Source organism: Salmo salar, chromosome 16 (assembly GCF_965601325.2).
Source record: "Salmo salar chromosome 16, fSalSal1, whole genome shotgun sequence".
Classification (NCBI taxonomy): Eukaryota; Metazoa; Chordata; class Actinopteri; order Salmoniformes; family Salmonidae; genus Salmo; species Salmo salar.
The window spans coordinates 17,342,898-17,361,997 of NC_138306.1; the positions used below are offsets into that span (position 1 = coordinate 17,342,898).

At 42.9% G+C, this 19,100-nt stretch overlaps 1 protein-coding gene across 2 annotated transcripts; it reads right to left on the reverse strand.

The window, feature by feature from the left end:
- Positions 1-7,894: 7,894 nt before the first annotated feature.
- Positions 7,895-18,787, reverse strand: zgc:112052 (protein C19orf12 homolog). 2 transcript variants are annotated; one of them, XM_014147886.3, is made up of 3 exons: positions 18,558-18,787; positions 17,619-17,779; positions 7,895-8,465 (listed from the first exon to the last, which is right to left on the reverse strand). In XM_014147886.3, exons 2-3 carry the CDS (start codon positions 17,776-17,778, stop codon positions 8,200-8,202), a joined length of 426 nt encoding a protein of 141 aa, XP_014003361.1. In that variant the 5' UTR covers position 17,779; positions 18,558-18,787; the 3' UTR covers positions 7,895-8,199. The 2 variants fall into 2 exon arrangements, with proteins under 2 accessions (XP_014003361.1, XP_014003362.1); XM_014147887.3 differs by lacking the exons at positions 17,619-17,779; positions 18,558-18,787 and adding an exon at positions 12,454-13,411.
- Positions 18,788-19,100: the final 313 nt, after the last annotated feature.

A 19,100-nucleotide genomic window follows, 5' to 3' on the forward strand; every position in this document is an offset into this window, starting at 1 on the left:
GGGATTTCTTAAGTGTCTGGGTTAGAGTACCACTCCTTGAAAGCGGCAGCTCTACCCTTGCTCAGTGCGGATGTTGCCTGTAATCCATGGCTTCTGGTTGGGGTATGTATGTATGGTCACTGTGGGGACGACGTCGATGCACTTATTGATGAAGCCGGTGACTGATGTGGTATACTCCTCAATACTATTGGATGAAACCCGGAACATATTCCAGTCTGTGCTAGCAAAATAGTCCTGTAGTTTAGCATCTGCATCATCTGACCACTTCATTATTGAGCGACTCATTGGTACTTCCTGTTTTAGTTTTATACATATGGTGAAATATCTGTCTCATTGATCTGTGACTTGGCCCTTTGTGGAATAAGTTTGACATTTGATGTACACACTGTATCTGCAAGCTGTTGTCTAGAGCGCACTTGCCAAGACGAGTAGGCACATTTACTATTTAACACTGTTTTTGTGACAAAATTATGAGTAGAGTTGAAAATGCGATGGAAACACATTGAACTTTAGATTTGTATTCAATACATAAAAACTTAAGCGAAAAAGTACATTTTGTGTGCACGACATCATCACCCACTGACTTTTATCTGAAACAAGTCTGTTTGGTGGAAACACACCACTGGTGGATATATTCACATTTTATTTATGCAGATATAGTATATTGCATGAAGATCTATCGCCAATTGGATGGAAACTAGCTACTAATATAATTTCTGATTGCTCGGCATACAAATACAATTATTGATTCAAACCTTTGAAATGAGGTCTAATTGTGGCCGCAACCGGATTGCATGACTGCTGCGAGGGAGATTTACCCAATAGCAGAGCCCCGCCTGTTTTGAGCTCCACCTGTTAAGCTAAGGCAGCTCCAAAATGCAGGTATTTCAACCTAGCTCAGTGCTTTCTGTGGTGGTGGGGCAGCCAGCGGAAAATACGGAGCTTAGGGGTAGGTAATGTTCTCTAATTGCACCGTGATTGGCACAGTGTTCTGTCACTTATGGGAACAGTATGTCACCGCAAAATCTACAGGGAGAGCTCGAAAATTCAAGCCCCTTGGGTACTGCCATAGAGTTACATTAAAAGTGCCCATCCATGAAGGATTAAGGTCATTGGCCACATATAAAATGACATCAAATCACATTATCTACCGTAGCTTTGATTGGACTGATCCTGTCAATATCATACTTTCAAAATCTTAGCTAGCCTGTTAGGGCTAGGGGGCAGTATTGACACGGCTGGATAAAAAAACATACCCGATTTAATCTGGTTACCACTCCTACCCAGTAACTAGAATATGCATATACTTATTACATATGGATAGAAAACACCCTAAATTTTCTAAAACTGTTTGAATGGTGTCTGTGAGTATAACATAACTCATTTGGCAGGCAAAACCCTGAGACGTTTTCTGACAGGAAGTGGATACCTGATGTGTTGTATTACCTTTAAACCTATCCCATTGAAAAACACAGGGGCTGAGGAATATTTTGGCACTTCCTATTGCTTCCACTAGATGTCACCAGCCTTTACAAAGTGTTTTGAGTCTTCTGGAGGGAGATCTGACCGAACAAGAGCCATGGAATGATGATGGCCCATTAGACACCTGGCGCGCGAGTTCATGTTGGGTACCCTCGTTCCAATACGTTATAAAAGAGTATGCATTCGTCCACCTTGAATATTATTCATGTTCTGGTTAAAAAAGGCCCTAATGATTTATGCTATACAACGTTTGACATGTTTGAACGAACGTAAATATATTTTTTCCCCTCGTTCATGACGAGAAGTCCGGCTGGCTTAGATCATGTGCTAACAAGACGGAGATTTTTGGACATAAATGATGAGCTTTTTTGAACAAAACTACATTCGTTATGGACCTGTGATACCTGGAAGTGACATCTGATGAAGAGAATCAAAGGTAATGGATTATTTACATAGTATTTTCGATTTTAGATCTCCCCAACATGACGTCTAGTCTGTATCGCAACGCGTATTTTTCTGGGCGCAGTGCTCAGATTATTGCAAAGTGTGATTTCCCAGTAAGGTTATTTTTAAATCTGGCAAGTTGATTGCGTTCAAGAGATGTAAATCTATAATTCTTTAAATGACAATATAATATTTTACCAATGTTTTCTAATTTTAATTATTTAATTTGTGACGCTGACTTGACTGCCGGTTATTGGAGGGAAACGATTTCCTCAACATCAATGCCATAGTAAAACGCTGTTTTTGGATATAAATATGAACTTGATAGAACTAAAAATGCATGCATTGTCTAACATAATGTCCTAGGAGTGTCATCTGATGGAGATTGTAAAAGGTTAGTGCATCATTTTAGCTGGTTTTATGGTTTTGGTGACCCTGTCTTTGAATTGACAAAACATTACACACAACTCTTGTAAATGTACTGTCCTAACATACTCTAAATTTATGCTTTCGCCGTAAAACCTTTTTGAAATCGTAAAACGTGGTTAGATTAAGGAGATGTTTATCTTTCAAAGGGTGTAAAATAGTTGTATGTTTGAAAAATTTGAATTTTGACATTTATTTGGATTCAAATTTGCCGCTCTTGAAATGCACCTGCTGTTGATGGAGTGCACCACGGGTGGCACGCTAGCGTCCCACCTAGCCCATAGAGGCTAGCAAGCTAGACAAAGCAATCGCTAGCCTGATATTCAGTGGAGTGGGTATGTGGTCCATGTTTGGGTTTAAGGGTCTCTTTTCCAAGCTTAAAGCTACAAACATTCACATGCAACACCAGGGGCCAGAAAATATTGAATACTTTGGCCATGCTGTCAATCCAGCATGACTTCTGCTGCGTTCAAAACAACTGGAAACTCGGAACTGGGAAATCTCAGACTTCAGTGAGTTCAAGACAATTGGGAACTCTGGGGGGAAAAAACAAGCTCCGACTGGGAAAATACGTTTTGAACGGTTATCCAACTCGGAATTCCAAGTCAGGAACTTAGGCCTCTTTCTAGAGCTCCAACCTGAAGATCACTGACATCATGACTCAACCTTGTTTTCTTCTGAGTTCCCAGTTGTCTTGAAAGCACCATAAATCCAGAAAATGCCAGACTTTGATGGCAACATTTGCCCACAAGAAGGACCGCCACCTTCCTGTTCAAGTGAGAACAACAAGGTGAGTCCAAAAATGTCTTGTATGCTGCTGCATAAATTATGTAATATGCCAGGGAGATATGTATACTGTAGCTAAGAAAGTAATACTAAGTGTATGTTGTGTAGTAGGCTGTTAGTAGCCCATGTGCCTCACCCTAATAATTTGGTCCCTTTCCCCCTCATAACTTAACCTATTGTTCTGACTTGGTGGTGCACATGTAGCCTAAAGCCTGTTTAAGAGAAATGCAATCATTGAATGTAAGAGCTTTCATTGTCTGCTTATATGCCCCCTTTATTTATCCTACGGTTCTGACTTGGTATACAGGGAGAATACTGTAAGAACGGCCCATGTTCTGAATTCTGTCACTGTACATTTCAAAAGTGCTGAACAAATAGTTATATTGACTACGTTTGTCCTAGATCCATCATTAATGTCTTAATCGAAATTACGAATTGCCTCTTATCCGCTCGTCGTCCCCTTATGCCATAGTTGGCACATCTGAATTGTCAGTAGAAACCACATTTGTTTAAGCAAGTCAGCGATATCAGCTATGTTTTTTAAAGGCAGAAAATGAGGCTTTATTAACTGTTTCACTGCCAGACAAGGCTCTGCTGATAGCCAGGTGTAGCAGTGGTAAGGATTCACTCCATGGTGCTGAAAAGAAAGCTCTGCTGCTGGGACAGCTTTATGGAGGCCCTAACAGTATGTGGGCACCGTTTGTCACCATTATAGTGCAATTCATGTATTGTTTAGTGTTGTGTTTGCGTAGTGGTTTTGCTGGCATGCATCTAAAAACATTTTTTTTTTTTGCCCCACCAATATTTATATGTTAAAATCGCCACTGCCAATAGCAATAGGCTATAATTTGCAAACTGCAGCAGCCACCCAAACGATTTGTCCTCAAGTTCCAGTGTTAAGCAGAGGCACGCTGTATGTTTTGGTTCTACAAAGCTGTCCATTGATATCATTAAATATTCAATTAATTGCATTCATTCTTGCACCATGTGATCATTTATCAGCTCTAAACGTGTCTTTTCCTTCTATGCTGCACGCACATGAGACAGTTGGTGTCGTTGCGGCTAACAACAACTAAAATGAATGCGTCACTCGGAAAAATGAATCATGACTCTCGAGTTGGTAAACAGAGTCGAGAACGACTCGTTCACGAACTGCACATCACTAATCTTTTCAAAAGGTCGACATGTCCCAAAACGAGTTAAAGTACCGGTTCGGTTAAAGATGCTGTCCTTAGGTGTGGGGCTTTGTCCCCGTACTTGCAGGCGACCAATGTAGCTGTGAATAGACCACTCCAAGCTCTGGTCCCGGGAGCCATGAAGGGAGATTCACTGCTGAAATCCAGCTCAAAGACAGCGCTACTATTCCAGTTTATGTCAGTGGTCAGGTCGCAAAATCGCATTTAGCTAGCTAGTTGCTGATTTTGGGCTTACTTTACTTGAGCATTGTAGAGTATTTTTTTTTTACCCGCCTCAATGTCAGTGACATGATCTATCTATGACTCATTTTTGGTTTGGGATTTGGTTGATTTAAGTCTCAAGCAGATTGTTTGGTACTTTACTCCTTGGCTTTAGTTTGTTATGGTTGTCTGGTCAACTTCATGTTTTGTGATCAAGAATGGCGCACTTGATCAGACAGACAAGGTCATTGCATCAATGCTACGTAATACATTTATTTGTATTTATTTATTTATTTTATTTATTTAACCTTTATTTAACTAGGCAAGTCAGTTAAGAACACATTCTTATTTACAATGGCAGCTACTAAAAGTCCTCCTGCGGAGACGGGACTAAAAATATATTAAATAAAAATATAGGACAAAACACACATCACGACAAGTGAGACAAAACAACACTACATAAAGAGAGACCTAAGACAACAACATAGCATGGCAGCAACACATGATAACAACATGGTAGATTCTGCAGTCAAACTTTTTTCATAATGTAATCCAACATTTTTACCGGATACGTGTGCAACAAAAGTTAAACATTCACCTTTTGCTACTATTTCTGTAATTCTATTTGATGCATAAGTTGGATTTATAACAACTTCCACTGAAAAGGTTACAAAAACACATTTACTTGAAGAACAGTGCAGAATATGCAAACAGTCATTCTTGTTCTTCAAGTAAACGTTTGTAACATTTTCAGTGGAAAATGTTATAAATCCAATTAATGCATCAAATTGTATGAGTAGAATTTACAGAAATGGTAGCAAAAGGATTGTTTAAAGTAGTCATTGCGCATAGTTTCACTTCGCAATCATTGGTTTTTGTTTGGCGTACATTTTAAAGTGAAACATCTGAGTCTTTTACTGTGGAATTGCCCATAAAGAACCTGTCTAATAACTTGAACCATTTTCTTCAATTGTGAACATAATGTTGTTGCTATTTGACATATTATATGTCTCATATGCAGCCCCTGGTGGAATTCACATGGCCCACACCAGTGGAGGCTGGTGGGAGGAGCTATTGTAATGGCTGGAATGGAATAAATGGAACTGAGTCAAACATGTGGTTTCCAAATCTTTGTTGTGTTTTATACCGTTCCATTAATTCTATTCCAGCCATTACAATGAGCCTGTCCTCCTATAGCTCCTCCCACCAGCCCACACCGACCTCAAGGTCCCAGTCTTCTCAGATTACCTTCATCTTGAGTTACTGGATCCCAAGAAGTCCTCCCAGGAGAGCAGTGAGTCCAGGAAAACACCGGAGACTACTACTGCTGCTCCTGCCACAGCTCCCACTATGATGCCTCAGGGAGAATTAGGAAGGGGCCCGTGCGCCTCAACCTGGAGGTGTCCTATTACGAGTTCCCGGACGACGACACAGTTGTTGTGGGATAGACGTTGGAGCTCCATTCCCTTCCTCTCTAGTACACTATGTATACAGAAGTATGTGGACACCTCTTCAAATTAGTGGATTTGGCTATTTCAGCCACCCCCGTTGCTGACAGGTATATAAAATCTAGCACACAGCCATGCAATCTCCATAGACAAACATTGGCAGTGGATTGGCCTTACTGAAGAGCTCAGTGACTTTCAACATGGAACCGTCTTAGGATGCCTCCTTTCCAACAAGTCAGTCAAATTTCTGCCCTGCTAGAGCTGCCCCGGTCAACTATAAGTGCTGTTATTGTAAAGTGGAAATGTCTAGGAGCAGCAATGGCTCAGATGCGAAGTGGTAGGCCACACAGGCTCGCAGAACGGGACCACCGAGTGCTGAAGCATGAAAACATTGTCTATCCTCAGTTGCAACACTCACTACCGAGTTCCAAACTGCCTCTGGAAGCAACGTCAGCACAAGAACTGATCGTCGGGAGCTTCATGAATTGGGTTTCCATGGCCGTGCAGCCACACACAAGCCTAAGAACACCATGTGCAATGCCAGCTCCATATTAATGCCCATGATTTTGGAATGAGATGTTCGGTGAGCAGGTGTCATACTTTTATGTAGTGTATGTTTTTAAAGATGGGTCTGGCTGAGAACTCTTAGGTGAAAAAGAAAGGTTACTCTACTTTTTTATTTGCCAAAAGCAATTTGTGGGCAAGAAAGTTATTTGAAAACGTATAAGTCCATTATAGTTTTGACATACTTTCTATATAGTTTGATGTTTAAGAATGGCCTGGAGTGTTTCTTTCCCCCAAAATAATCCCCCCCCAACACACAAAAAGTATGTGTTATACTGTACACTGAACAACAATATAAATGCAACATGTAAAGTGCTGGTCCCATGTTTCATGAGCTGAAATAAAAGATCCCTGAAATGTTTCATATGCTTAAAACCTTATTTCTCAAATTTTGTGCAAAATTTGTTTACATCCCTGTTAGTGAGCACAATAAAAGGCCACTCTAAAAAGTGTCAAGTTTTGAGGGAGCGTGCAACTGCCAGGCTGACTGCAGGAATGTCTGGCCTCACAACCGCAGACCGCGTGTATGGCGTCATGTGGGCGAGCAGTTTACTGATGTCAACGTTGTAAACAGAGTGCCCCATAGTGGCGGTGGGGTTATTGTATTGCCAGGCGTAAGCTACAGACAACGAACACAATTGCATTTTATCAATGGCAATTTGAATGCACCGTGACGAGATCCTAAGGACAATTGTGAGGCCCATTTCTTTTAAGGTATCTGTGAGCAACAGATGCATATCTGTATTCCCAGTCATGTGTCCTGTGTGGCTCAGGTGGTAGAGCATGGGGCTCGCAACGCCAGGGTTGTGGGTTTGTTTCCCACAGGGGGACCAGGACGAAAACGTATGCATTCACTTCTGTAAGTCATTCTGGAGAAGTGCCATTTAAAAAAAAAGTAAATCCATAGTTTAGGGCCTAATGAATTTATTTCAATTGACTGATTTCCTCATGAACTGTTGCGTTTTATATTTTTGTTCAGTATGTATTCTTTTTACGCACACCTCCCCCGTGTCAGATTGAATAGCCTCGCGGGCAGGATCCGTATGTTATAATCAGTGATAATATTACAACACATTTCAGATGGGCGTGTATCCCGGTGTATCAGCATGTGAATGTCAGTTTGTCAATTTTACTTATTTAAATTATATTGATTTTTGGCACCGAATGCATAAAGACTGTGGTCTGAGTATGATTGACCAAACCCTCAAGAAGCATTAGGCGGTCTAACTTAGGCTCCTATAATCTCGCTGGTTAAACTTGCAGAGCACACCAGTCTATGAGAAAAAAACTTACTTGATAAGTGCCAGCTTTCACAGATGTATACAAGTGACATCCAGGAGTACAGAATTGAACGGATTAAAAGGTTGTATTTCTTTTCACACAATTCTTAACTCAGGTAGTCAATACATAGTCACACAAACCCTTGAAATAATTAGCCACAACTCATTTCATGCACTTTCAATCAGTGGCTCCTTCCCTTCTCACAGACCATGGAGGTTTTCATCCTTGAGTGTACTGCCCCACTTTTAATAAATAATCTCTTGTCCTTCATTTTTAAATTGTCCTTTGAGGTTGTGCAAAATGTCAGACCAGCATTGTTTCAATTTTCCTTTGAAAACCCTAAAGAGATGTGCTCTCTGATAGAGGCCTTGTCAGTCTATATAGTGCACCTCTGCCTGGAGCTCTTTGGTCACATAGCCCAGGAGGGCAGCGGTCACCTGCTGCTGTAGGGTGGCGTTGCCCATGACCAGGGCAGTCAGCTGGGCCACGTCGGTCCACTGGACTTCACCTATGATGGCCATGATGTCAACGTAGAGCTTCTGCTGCTGCACCGGGGTCAGTTCCATGATGATCTGAGGCAGGGGCTTGAACTGTCCACTGGTCATCCAGCATCCCAGTAGGCCACCGACAGCACCCCCTGACAGAGATAATGAGGAAGAGGCAAGAATGAGGAGGCTGAGGTAAGGATGCATGTCTGAAATCAATCATCCATTTCTTTGGAAACCTTGTTAGTCTAACACATTTTCAACAGTTTTAAGTATGAGCCATTTTTTTATGTATTTTTCTGTGTATGGACCTCTTACGTGTGATCTCACCTCTGCACACAACATTATCAAATCACATTTTTATTGGTCACATACACATGGTTAGCAGAAGTTAATGCGAGTGTAGCAAAATGCTTGTGCTTCTAGTTACGACAGTGCAGTAATATCTAATAAGTATTCAAACAATTTCCCAACAGCTACCTAATACACACACATCTAAAGGGTTGAATGAGAATATGTACATATAAATACAGTTGAAGTCAGAAGTTTACATTTATGTTGCAGTCATTAAAACTCATTTTTCAACCACTCCACAAATTTCTTGTTAACAAACTATAGTTTTGGCAAGTCGGTTAGGACATCCTACTTTGTGCATGACAAGTAATTTTTCCAACAATTGTTTACAGACAGATTATTTCACTTAATTCACTGCATCACAATTCCAGTGGGTCAGAAGTTTACATACACTAAGTGGACGGTGCCTTTAAACAGCTAGGAAAATTCCATAAAATGATGTCATGGCTTTAGAAGCTTCTGATAGGCTAATTGACATCATTTGAGTGAATTGTAGGTGTACGGAGCCCTGCTGATCCATCACGAATGATCTGCCGACAGTAACAGCAAGAGGGGGCTACAACAGACTTCTTCCATCGCGGCGTCCCTCTAAGGCCCTTCTGCTAGCTTGCTAGCCCCGGCCGCTAGCTGTCTGAATCGCCGTGTCTCCAGCCTGCCGAGCAACTCACTGGACACCTATGATCACACGGCTATGCATGCCTCTCCCTAATGTCAATATGCTTTGTCCATTGCTATTTTGGTTAGTGATCATTTCCTTATTTCACTGTAGAGCCTCTAGCCCTGCTCAATATGCCTTAGTTAACCCTTTAGTTCCATCTCCCACACATGCGGTGACCTCACCTGGTTTAAATGATGTTTCTAGAGACAATATCTCTCTCATCGTCACTCAATGCATAGGTTTACCTCCACTGTATTCACATCCTACCATACCTTTGTCTGTACATTATGCCTTGAATCTATTCTACCGTGCCCAGAAATCTGCTTCTTTTACTCTCTGTTCCGAACGTACTAGACGACCAGTTCTTATAGCCTTTTGCCGTACCCTTATCCTACTCTTCTCTGTTCCTCTGGTGATGTAGAGGAGGTTAAATCAGGCCCTGCAGTGCCTAGCTCCACTCCCATTCCCCAGGCGCTCTCATTTGTTGACTTCTGTAACCGTAAAAGCCTTGGTTTCATGCATGTTAACATTAGAATCATCCTCCCTAAGTTTGTTTTATTCACTGCCCTAGCACACTCTGCCAACCCGGATGTCCTAGCCGTGTCTGAATCCTGGCTTAGGAAGACCACCAAAACCCCTGAAATTTCCATCCCTAACTATAACATTTTCCGACAAGATAGAACTGCCAAAGGGGGCGGAGTTGCAATCTACTGCAGAGTTCTGTTATACTATCCAGGTCTGTTCCCAAACAATTTGAGCTTCTACTTTTAAAAATCCACCTTTCCAGAAACAAGTCTCTCACCGTTGCCACTTGCTATAGACCGCCTTCTAACCCCCAGCTGTGCCCTGGACACCATATGTGAATTGATTGCCCACCATCTATCTTCAGAGCTCGTGCTGTTAGGTGACCAAAACTGGGACATGCTTAACACGCCGGCCATCCTACAATCTAAGCTAGATGCCCTCAATCTCACAAAATGATGAATGAACCTACCAGGTACAACCCTAAATCCGTAAACACGGGCACCCTCATAGATGTCATCCTAACCAACCTGCCCTCCAAATACACCTCTGCTGTCTTCAACCAGGATGTCAGCGATCACTGCCTCATTGCCTGCATCCGTAATGGGTCTGCGGTCAAACTACCACCCCTCATTACTGTCAAACGCTCGCTAAATCACTTCAGCGAGCAGGCCTTTCTAATCGACCTGGCCCGGGTATCCTGGTAGGATATTGACCTCATTCCGTCAGTAGAGGATGCCTGGTTATTCTTTAAAAGTGCTTTCCTCACCCTCTTAAATAAGCATGCCCCATTCAAAAAAATTCTGAACCAGGAACAGATATAGCCCTTGGTTCACTCCAGACCTGACTGCCTGTTAAGGGATTTATATGTTTGAATGTAATGATTAAATAATTCTACCCTGAAACTTAGCTATTAGGGATATGGTCTATATAGCATGTAGAATGAGTAACTAAAGGGTTAAGCATAAATCTAATGAGGTTGGACTGGGAAAGAGAAGAATGTGTGTCTGTGTGTGTTTAAGTAAACACCAAGAACTGTTAAACTGTGGTTGACCTGGCCTAGCTTGAACTCTAAGGGTTTATGATATGAGAGGTTTCCCTAATCTCAGAGGAATGAAACTGTCAGGCTGGGTGAGGTTTTACAGTGTTGAGAGTTCTGGGGAAGAAGATAACGAACTCTCCTTAATGTTTGTGTGTATGTGTGTGCGTAAATAAGGAGTGGTATATAATCGATGTCTCTGTACAACGGACTTCAGAACGTTCTTGTGAATAAACATTCTGCCTGTTGTAAGCTGGGACTCTTCATTCAACCAGAATCTTACCAATTCCGGGTTGCAGACTTTCGTTCCCAATGAAGTTAACATTGGGAACGTAATTCTCATAACCCAGCACAAAAACATCCTGTGGCGTACTGCATTAGCATCGAATAGCCCCCGCGATATGCAGCTTTTCAGGGAAGTTAGGAACCAATATACACAGGCAGTTAGGAAAACAGAGGCTAGCTTTTTCAAACAGATATTTGCATCCTGAAGCACAAACTCCAAAACGTTCTGGGACACTAAAGTCCATGGAGAATAAGAGCAGCTCCTCCCAGCTGCCCACTGCACTGAGGCTAGGAAACACTGTCACCACTGTTAAATCCACGAAAATTGAGAATTTCAATATGCGTTTTTCTACGGCTGGCCATGCGTTCCACCTGGCTACCCCAACCCCGGTCAACAGCCCTGCACCCCCCATTTCTCCTTCACCCAAATCCAGATAGCTGATGTTGTGAAAGAGCTACAAAATCTGGACCCCTACAAATCAGCTGGGCTAGACAATCTGGACCCTCTCTTTCTAAAATTATCTGCCGAAATTGTTGCAACCCCTATTACTAGCCTCTTCAACCTCCCTTTTGTATGGTCTGAGATCCCCAAAGATCGGAAAGCTGCCACGGTCATCCCCCTCTTCAAAAGGGGGAGACACTCTAGACCCAAACTGCTACAGACCTATATCTATCCTACTCTGCCTTTCTAAGGTCTTCAAAAGCCAAGTCAACAATCAGATCACCGACCATTTCGAATCCCACCGTACCTTCTCCGCTGTTACGCACGCCTCTAGGAAGAGGGAACGCGACACCCTGCTACAACTCAACTCTCGTGGTGTGAAAGAGGTAGGGACTGTAGGTGTGAGTAAGGATGACAAAAGGCAGAGAATTACCGTTTACAAGGAATATATTCCGTCACACGGTACTTTGGGGGAAAGGGGCTGGATGGAACCAAAGCAAAGAAAGTAAATATCAAAGCCCCCTCTCCCACCTTACCTGCCTACCCACTACTTAACCAACTAGCACCACCTGGTGCACTAACCAAAATACAGGGGATGGTCCACCCAGGTCTTTCCTAGTGTGCATAGACAGTAAACTACTACGGGTTATGTATGCGCGCGGGCCTCTTGCCTTAGCACTCCCTAGGTGCCTTTCCCTTCCCCCCTGGGAACAAATGAAACAGAATAACACAAATGTAAGTAACAGTTTCAATAATCAAAAACACAGTTCTATTGGCACACACATACCTCAAGTCAGAGGCTACACAATACTTAAACAAAACTCTGAACACAGAATTTACCAATCAGCTCTCCAGCAACAATCAACACAGGACACTCATGTCTGTTAGTAACAAACAAAGTAATAACCCTCAGCCTCCTCTCTCAGCAATCATCTCTCCTTCTTCTGAGCAACAGAACACTGGCTTATAAAGCTTCAGAAGGAGTTGGTAATTGGAGACAGCTGTGTCCTGATGAGGGGGCGGGGTCAGCTCTCCAATCATCAATGGGGCTGACCAATCAGCTGCTTGTAGAGAATTTCAGGAATCCATTTCCTGGAATACATACATGAAAATACACAAACCACAACACAGAAACTGGGGAACGTAACATCCACTATGCAATCTGGTTTCAGAGCGGGTCATGGGTGCACCTAAGCCATGCTTAAGGTCCTAAACGATATCATAACCGCCATTGAAAAGAGACAATACCATGCAGCTGTATTAATCGACCTGGCCAAGGCTTTCAACTCTGTCAATCACCACATTCTTATCGGCAGACTCGACAGCCTTGGTTTCTCAAATGACTGCCTCGCCTGGTTCACCAACTACTTCTCAGACAGAGTTCAGTGTGTCAAATCGGAGGGCCTGTTGTCCGGACCTCTGGCAGTCTGTATGGGGGTGTCACAGGGTTCTATGGGGGTGTCACAGGGTTCAATTCTCGGGCCGACTCTTTCCTCTGTATACATCAATGATGTCGCTCTTGCTGCTGGTGATTCTCTGATCCACCTCGACGCAGACGACACCATTCTGTATACTTCTGGCCCTTCTTCGGACACTGTGTGAACTAACCTCCAGACGAGCTTCAATGACATACAACTCTCCTTCCATGGCCTCCAACTGCTCTTAAATGCAAGTAAAACTAAATGCATGCTCTTCAACCCATCGCTGCCCAGACCTGCCCGCCCATCCTGTATCACTACTCTGGATGGTTCTGACTTAGAATATGTGGACAACTACAAATACCTAGGTGTCTGGTTAGACTGTAAACTCTCCTTCCAGACTCACATTAAGCATCTCCAATCCAAAATTAAATCTAGAATTGGCTTCCTATTTCGCAACAAAGCATCCTTCACTCATGCTGCCAAACATACCCTAGTAAAACTGACTATCCTGCCAATCCTTGATTTCGGCGATGTCATTTACAAAATAGCCTCCAACACTACTCAGCAAATTGGATGCAGTCTATCACAGTGCCATCCGTTTTGTCACCAAAGCCCCATATACTACCCACCACTGCGACCTGTATGCTCTCGTTGGCTGGCCCTCGCTTCATATTCGTCGCCAAACCCACTGGCTCCAGGTCATCTATAAGTCCTTGCTAGGTAAAGTCCCGCCTTATCTCAGCTCACTGGTCACCATAGCAGCACCCACCCTTAGCACGCGCTCCAGCAGGTATATTTCACTGGTCACCCTCAAAGCCAATTCCTCCTTTGGCCGCCTTTCTTTCCAGTTCTCTGCTGCCAATGACTGGAACGAACTGCAATTTCTTTTTAAAAAGAATAATGAAAAAAATATGAAAAAAAATACTCAAAAATCTTTTACAAAAAAAATCACTGAAGCTGGAGACCCTTATCTCCCTCACTAACTTTAGGCACCAGCTGTCAGAGCAGCTCACAGATCACTGCACCTGTACATAGCCCATCTGTAAATAGCCCATCCAACTACCTCATCCCCATACTGTTATTTATTTAGCTCCTTTGCACCCCAGTATCTCTATTTGCACACTCATCTTCTGCACATCTATCACTCCAGTGTTTAATTGCTATATTGTAATTATTTTGCCACTATGGCCTATTTATTGCCTTACCTCCAATATCCTACCTCATTTGCACACTCTATATAGACTTGTTCTATTGTATTATTTACTGTGTTTGTTTATTCCATGTGTAACTCTGTTGTTGTTTGTTTCGCACTGCTTTGCTTTATCTTGGCCAGGTCACAGTTGTAAATGAGAACTTGTTCTCAACTAGCCTACGTGGTTAAATAAAGGTAAAAAAAAAAGTAAAACCTGTGGATGTATTTCAATGCATACCTTCAAACTCAGTGCCTCTTTGCTTGACATCATGGGAAAATTAAAAGAAATCAGCCAAGAGCTCAAGTCCGGTTCATCCTTGGGAGCAATTTCCAAACACCTGAAGGTACCACTTTCATCTGTTCAAACAATAGTACGCAAGTATAAACACCATGGGACCACGCAGCCGTCATACCGCTCAGGAAGGAGACGTGTTCTGTCTCCTAGAGATGAACGTACTTTGGTGCGAAAAGTGCAAATCAATCCCAGAACAACAGCAAAGGACCTTGTGAAGATGCTTTAGGAAACAGGTACAAAACTATCTATATCCACAGTAAAATGAGTCCTATATCGACATAGCATGAAAGGCCGCTCAGCAAGGTAGAAGCCACTGCTCCAAAACCACCATAAAAAAGCCAGACTACGGTTTGCAACTGCACATGGGGACAAAGATCGTATTTTTTTGAGAAATGTCCTCATCTGATGAAACAAAACTAGAACCGTTTGGCCATAATGACCATCGTTGTGTTTGGAGGAAAAAGGGGGAAGCTTGCAAGTCGAAGAACACCATCCTAACCGTGAAGGACGGGGGTGGCAGCATCATGTTGTAGGGGTGCTTTGCTGCAGGAGGGACTGGTGCACTTCACAAAATAGATGGCATCATGAGGGTGGAAAATTGTGTGGATATATTTCAGCAACATCTCAAGACATCAGTCAGGAAGTTAAAGCTTGGTCGCAAATGGGTCTTCCAAATGAACAATGACCCCAAGCATACTTCCAAAGTTGTGGCAAAATGGCTTAAGGACAACAAAGTCAAGGTATTGGAGTGGCCATCACAAAGCCCTGACCTCAATCCTATAGAAAATTTGTGGGCAGAACTGAAAAAGCAGGTGCGAGCAAGGAGGCCTACAACCCTGACTCAGTTACACCAGCTCTGTCAGGAGGAATGGGCCAAAATTCACCCAACTTATTGTGGGAAGCTTGTGGAAGACTCCCTGACACGTTTGACCCAAGTTAAACAATTTAAAGGCAATGCTACCAAATACTAATTGAGCGTATGTAAACTTCTGACCCACTGGAATGTGATGAAAGAAATAAAACCTGAAATAAATCAATCAATCATTCTCTCTACTATTACTCTGACATTTCACATTCTTAAAATAAAGTGGTGAACCTAACTGACCTAAGACAGGGAATTTTTACTAGAATTAAATGTCAGGAATTGTGAAAAACTGAGTTTAAATGGATTTGGCTAAGGTGTATGTAAACTTCCGACTTCAACTGTATGTGGATGAGCGAGGGCCGAGCGGCATAGGCAAGGAGCAATACAATACAGTATATACATATGATATGAGTAATGTGAGATATGTAAACATTATTAAAGTGGCATTGTTTAAAGTGATTAGTGATCCATTTATTAAAGTGGCCAGTGATTAGGTCTCAATGTAGGCAGCAGCCTCTCTGAGTTAGTGATTGCTGTTTAGCAGTCTGATGGCCTTGAGATAGAAGCTGTTTTTCAGTATCTCGGTCCCAGCTTTGATGCACCGGTAGCAGTGTGAACAGGCAATGGCTCGGGTGGTTGTTGTCCTTGATTATTTTTTTGGTCTTCCTGTGACATCAGGTACTGTAGGTGTCATGGAGGCCAGGTAGTTTGCCCCCTGTGATGCGTTGTGCAGACCGCACCACCCTCTGGAGAGCCTTATGGTTGAGGGCGGTGCAGTTGCCGTACCAGGCTGTGATACAGCCCAACAGGATGCTCTCGATTGTGCATCTGTAAAAGTTTGTCAGGGATTTGGGGGACAAGCGAAATTTCTTCAGCCTCCTGAGGTTGAAGAGGCGCTGTACCATTTTCAGTTTGCCTGTGATGTGTATGCCGAGGAACTAAACTTTCCACCTTCTCCACTGCTGTCCCTTTGATGTGGATAGGGGGGTGCTCCCTCTGCTGTTTCCTGAAGTCCACGATCATTTCCTTTGTTTTGTTGATGATGAGTGAGAGGTTGTTTTCCTGACACCACACTCCGAGTGCCCTCACCTACTCCCTGTAGGCTGTCTCGTCGTTGTTTGAAATCAAGCCCACTACTGTTGTGTCGTCTGCAAACTTGATGATTAAGTTGGAGGCGTGCATGGCCGTGCAGTCATGGGTGAAAAGGGAGTACAGGAGGGGGCTGAGCACGCACCCTTGTGGGGCCCCAGTGTTAAGGGTCAGCGAAGTGGAGATGTTGTTTCCTACCTTCACCACCTGGGGGCGACCCAATTGCAGAGGGCAGGGTTGAGACCCAGGGCCTCCAGCTTGATGATAAGCTCCGAGGGTACTATGGTGTTGAATGCTGAGCTGTAGTCAATAAACTGCATTCTTACATGGGTATTCCTCTTGTCCAGATGGGATAGGGCAGTGTGATGGTGATTGCATCGTCTGTGGACCTGTTGGGGCAGTATGCAAGCTGAAGTGGGTTTAGGGTGGCCGGTAAGGTGGAGGTGATATGATCCTTGACTAGTCTCTCAAGCACTTCATGATGACAGAAGTGAGTGCTATGGGGCGGTAGTCACTTAGTTCAGTTAGCTTTGCCTTCTTGGGTACAGGAACAATGGTGGCCATCTTGAAGCATGTGGGGACAGAAGATTGGGATAGGGAGCGATTGAATATATCCGTAAACACACCAGCCAGCTGGTCTGCGCATGCTCTGAGGATGTGGCTAGGGATGCCGTCTGGGCCAGCAGCCTTGCGAGGGTTAACACGTTTAAATGTTTTACTCACGTCGGCCACGGAGAAGGAGAGGGGGGGGGCACAGTCCTTGTTAGCGGGCCGAGACGGTGGCATTGTATTATCCTCAAAGCGGGCAAAGAAAGGTGTTTAGTTTGTCTGGAAGCGTGACGTCGGTGTCCGTGACGTGGCTGGTTTTCTTTTTGTAGACTGTGATTTCCTGTAGACCCTGCCACATACGTCTCGTGTTTGAGCCGTTGAATTGCGACTCCACTTTGTCCCTGTACCGGCATTTCGCTTGTTTGATTGCCTTGCGGAGAGAATAACTACACTGTTTATATTCAGCCATATTCCCAGACCTTTTTCCATGGTTAAATGCGGTGGTTCGCACTACTATAAGAGAGGACAAGTTGTGTAAGTATTGTCATTTAGATGTGAGACAAACAACTCGTGATTTTTATAATCCTCACTCACCCACAGCGATGCCAAGGGGGCCTCCAACCAGTCCTCCTGCAAAGGCTAGTCCCCCTGCTGCCACCGCCCCTTTGGAAGATCCCTTCACTGTGGTCTTTATCTGTTGGTTTGCAGATAACTCGCAACACAGCCGCACAACATCGTTAATTCGTTGCGACATTCTGGGGAACAAAGGTTAAGGGTTTAGACCCACGTTTACAATAACTCAACAATGACACTGACAGCTGCATAGAGTGAATGGGCTGAGGGGAAAACATAATAGGCTATTGCTGTTTAATGCCACAATCTGCCAGTTCAACAGTCTGACCCACCAACTTTTGGGGTAAACTGAGGGATGGGGCGGGGGAAATGTAAACACTAAAATTCATAGTGCTATGGATGCAAGGATTGACAGTCTGAGATTATCATGATAGTTTAAAACATATAAGTTAGAAATCGTTTCCAAACACTCAAATGACAACAAACATTGACTAATACAGCCATTGATCTTGGGCTATGATAAGACAGCTGTACTAAGGTCATAAAGCATTTGAATTGCATTTTATAAGAATCAAATGGGTATATGATTACCTTTAAAAACCCTATGCATGACCTTTGAACAGCAGGAAATATGTGGCAACAATAAATAGATAAGGATTGTCATCAATGTCATATTATTTCAGTATATACTCTATAATCGAAATGTAAGTATTCTGCTTGTTTTGGTGAAGATATCTTTAATGTATTAACTCCACAATACAAGTAACGCTTATTCTATTTGCTAGAATGTATTTGCTACAATTCAAGGTACAATGTATCACTTCAGAACGTTAAAGATGATCACGTGACGATGATAAGTAAATTTACTCTCTGACATTGAATGTGTTTTACATTGTTTCGCTAAACGAATTTGCAGCGATAAGATACAAATATTGTAATATAAACTAATAGTCAACATACCTTGATGATGAACTAAATTCCTTGTATATTGTCTGCTTGCTATATTTATATGAAGGTTCAATTCCAGTCAAAACTAGAGGTTTTTTCAAGCGTCATTCTTGATTTCCCGAGCCTTGAGAGAGTTCCATTAGACTGAACCGGGGAAAACCGGTCTATGGCACGTCACGTCACCAGGCAAAAGCGGTGAGGGATGAGCACCCTCTCATCGAGCATCTTCTGGCCATAATGTCAACAAAACATGATGAATCGTTCAGAAACACAAAGCATGTATTAATTTTTATATAAAATATATTTGACAATTTCTTCACAAATAGTCTTCCTTGGGAAGTGTGGGTAAAGCGATATATGCGTTTTTATAAAGATCTAACACTTTTGCATGTGAAAACACTGAATCCTAACTCATTAATCCACGTACTTAACATACGTCACTTTTGTTTTCAGAGGACTTCCCCGTTTGATTTGACCGTTTTATCCGGCTCACCACCAGGAGGCAGCCCAGTTTCAAAACGAATGCGATCAGCACTAACCCGGCGTACCCGGGGC

Bases quoted from the DNA above. Each gene is read 5' to 3' on its own strand.
- zgc:112052 (XM_014147886.3), bottom strand. From the start codon at position 17,778: ATGTCGCAACGAATTAACGATGTTGTGCGGCTGTGTTGCGAGTTATCT. The intron at 8,466-17,618 runs GTGAGTGAGGAT...TATCTCTGTCAG, and splicing joins CCCCCTTGGCATCGCTGTGG to GGGGTGCTGTCGGTGGCCTA.